The following is a 2,473-nucleotide window of genomic DNA, read 5'->3' on the forward strand; positions in this document are numbered from 1 at the left end:
TTGCCCTCTGGCTTTGTACCCCACCCCTGTCCCCCCACACCCCTACTCCCCATCAAGTTGGAGCCCCAGGTGGTTAGTATTCATGATAACCAAAACGGATCAGTTATAAACCGCAGAGGAGGAACTGCTGTGGCCTCAACTTCCAGCAGGTGTCAGCAGAGGGCGGGGAGCGCTGAAGGCCCCTCCCCATCCCTGGCAGGAAGCACGCCCCTCCCAGGTGAGTAACGGCTTCCCCGCAAGGCCAAGGGCTTTCTCCAATGCCATTACTACCAACAGTTCTGTGAGGGTGGGGATTTTTGTTTCGATCACTACTGTATCCCAACACCTCCAACCCAGTGTGCAGAAGGCACTCAACATTGGTTGAATCAATGAATAAACTCTATTTTCTCATGTCATATACTGCACATTCCTCAGACATTATGTCCTTTTAATCCTCCTTTCCCAACAAGGCTGAGGGATTCTCTTCCCCATTCAACAAATTCAAGCTCCAAGAGTGGTGTTGGAGAAGACTCTTGAGAGTCCCTTGGACAGCAAGGAGATCCATCCAGTCCATCCTAAAGGAAATCAGTCCTGAATATTCACTGGAAGGACTGATGCTGAAACTGAAGCTCCAATATTTTGGCCACCTGATGCGAGGAGCTGACTCACTGGAAAAGACCCTGATGCTGGGAAATATTGAGGGCAGGAGGAGAAGGGGATGACAGAGGAGGAGATGGTTGGATGGCATCACTGACTCAATGGACATGAGTTTGAGCAAACTCTGGGGGATAGTGTAGGACAGGGAGGCCCTGTGGACTGCAGTCCATGGGGTCACAAACAGTTGGACATGACTTGGCGACTGAACAACAATGAGTTGTGACAGGCCCAGCCTCACACAGCTAGGTTTCTAAAGAAGATTCATTCTTCTGCTGTATTGCAGAGCTCAGAGCTGTCCTCTGCCTCCCTCGTCTCTGAAACGCTTTCACCCTCTCTCTTGGGACAACCTTGGCACATGTGCCTCCCAATCCATCACTAGAGGAATCTCTTGGGAGAGTTTCTGGGGCCGCTGGTTCAAACTGCAAGCGAGACTCCTTTGACACTCTTTTAACCTTGGGTAGATTCCTCCCCCGCTAGTACTTAATTTTCTCCTCTGCCCAGGGCTGGTACCTTTGAAGAAGTAGAAGTCTCCATCCTCCAATGATACGGCGGCAGCCTCGATGTGGGGGGGCAGCCCCGCCCACCTTTCCCGCAGTGGGCGGGGCTCTGAGACGTTGCCGTCAGCTGTCACCTCCCAGAACTGGTTCCCTTGAAAAACGTACAGGCGCTGTTGTCCGTCTGCCCGGAGCCAAGAGAGAGTTGAGGAATGACCGTCAGCCTCCTGCCTTCCTTCCAGGGCAGGTGCTTCCCTAGAGCCCAGCTTCCCAAACTGATGAGAAGGGACCCAGCAGAGAGGATGCCGTGTACACAGCTGGGACAGAAGGGAAAGTGCAGGAGGGAGCAGGGTTTTGCTTGGCTTGGGCTTGCTACCCTGAGGAATGCTTGTGACTTGGGATTTCTGGATTTTATAATTGCCACCCTCCAACCTTGTACTTCAGCTCCAGAGACCCCTGGAGATGCTGGGGGGAGGAAAGAAGAAAGCGAGGCACCGGTGGGACCATCTTACCTACAGTGATGGCATCGAAGGAAGAATGGCAATATTTAGGACCTCGGGTTTCTGGATGCCTTCCCTGGAGTCTGAGGGGGTCCCAGGCCTCAAAGTCAGTGAACAGCTTTCCCGGCAGCTGGATGGCCACTGAGCCCCCCTGGGGCTTCCCTTGGTAGGGGGAGGAGGAGGAGCGCAGCAGGAAAGAACACACACTGGTTGGGGGGAGGTGTTGAGAGCTCAAGACCTCCCCCTTGGTTCATTTCATTATCTGACAGGCGCAGGGAAGGAGAGCAGGGGTGGGTGCTGCGGGTTAAGAGTTATCCTTGGTTGTTGGTGTTAACTATAGCACCAAACTCATAAGTCCTCTTTCCTACCCCACAGTCTGTGAAAGGGTAAAATTGGAGTGGGGAAACAAACAAGGGCTTGGAACTAAGAAGGGCAGAGGGTCCTCTTAGTCCTGGACAATGCAGATAGCAGGAGCACAGAGTTCGGAGGCCCGGACTGTGATGATGACGGCAGTGATCATTACATCACTGCACTTCACTTGTGAGAAGGAGGCAGAGTCCAGCAAGCTTAGAATTTGGCCTTAGTTCCTGAATCCTGGTCTGCACCTTCCTAGCTGTGTGACCTTGGACAAGTTATTTAACCTTTCTGAGCCCCATTCTCTTCACTTGTGGATAAAAAGATTCTTACTTCTTGGGTGTTGTTAAGTGCCTGGCCCATGGTAGGCACTCATAAGATATCAGCTGCTATTATTATGTTTGTGTAGATTTCTTGGGCTACAAAGCATGTTCATAGGCACTAAAACAAACAGCCCTGTGGGGGGGGGGGGGGGGGGAGGGGGGGGCC

At 52.5% G+C, this 2,473-nt stretch overlaps 1 protein-coding gene across 1 annotated transcript in view; it reads right to left on the reverse strand.

The window, feature by feature from the left end:
* The window catches only part of MMP28 (matrix metallopeptidase 28), a 17,735-nt gene that overhangs the window by 1,242 nt on the left and 14,020 nt on the right, over positions 1–2,473 (reverse strand). Inside the window, exons 8-9 of the mRNA XM_010861709.1 lie at positions 1,643–1,792; positions 1,147–1,314 (exon numbers count right to left, since the gene is read on the reverse strand). Coding sequence (XP_010860011.1) covers positions 1,147–1,314; positions 1,643–1,792 — 318 coding nt within the window. The remainder of the gene's footprint in view (positions 1–1,146; positions 1,315–1,642; positions 1,793–2,473) is intronic.

This window comes from Bison bison, unplaced genomic scaffold (assembly GCF_000754665.1).
Source record: "Bison bison bison isolate TAMUID 2011002044 unplaced genomic scaffold, Bison_UMD1.0 scf7180017864472, whole genome shotgun sequence".
Taxonomy (NCBI): Eukaryota; Metazoa; Chordata; class Mammalia; order Artiodactyla; family Bovidae; genus Bison; species Bison bison.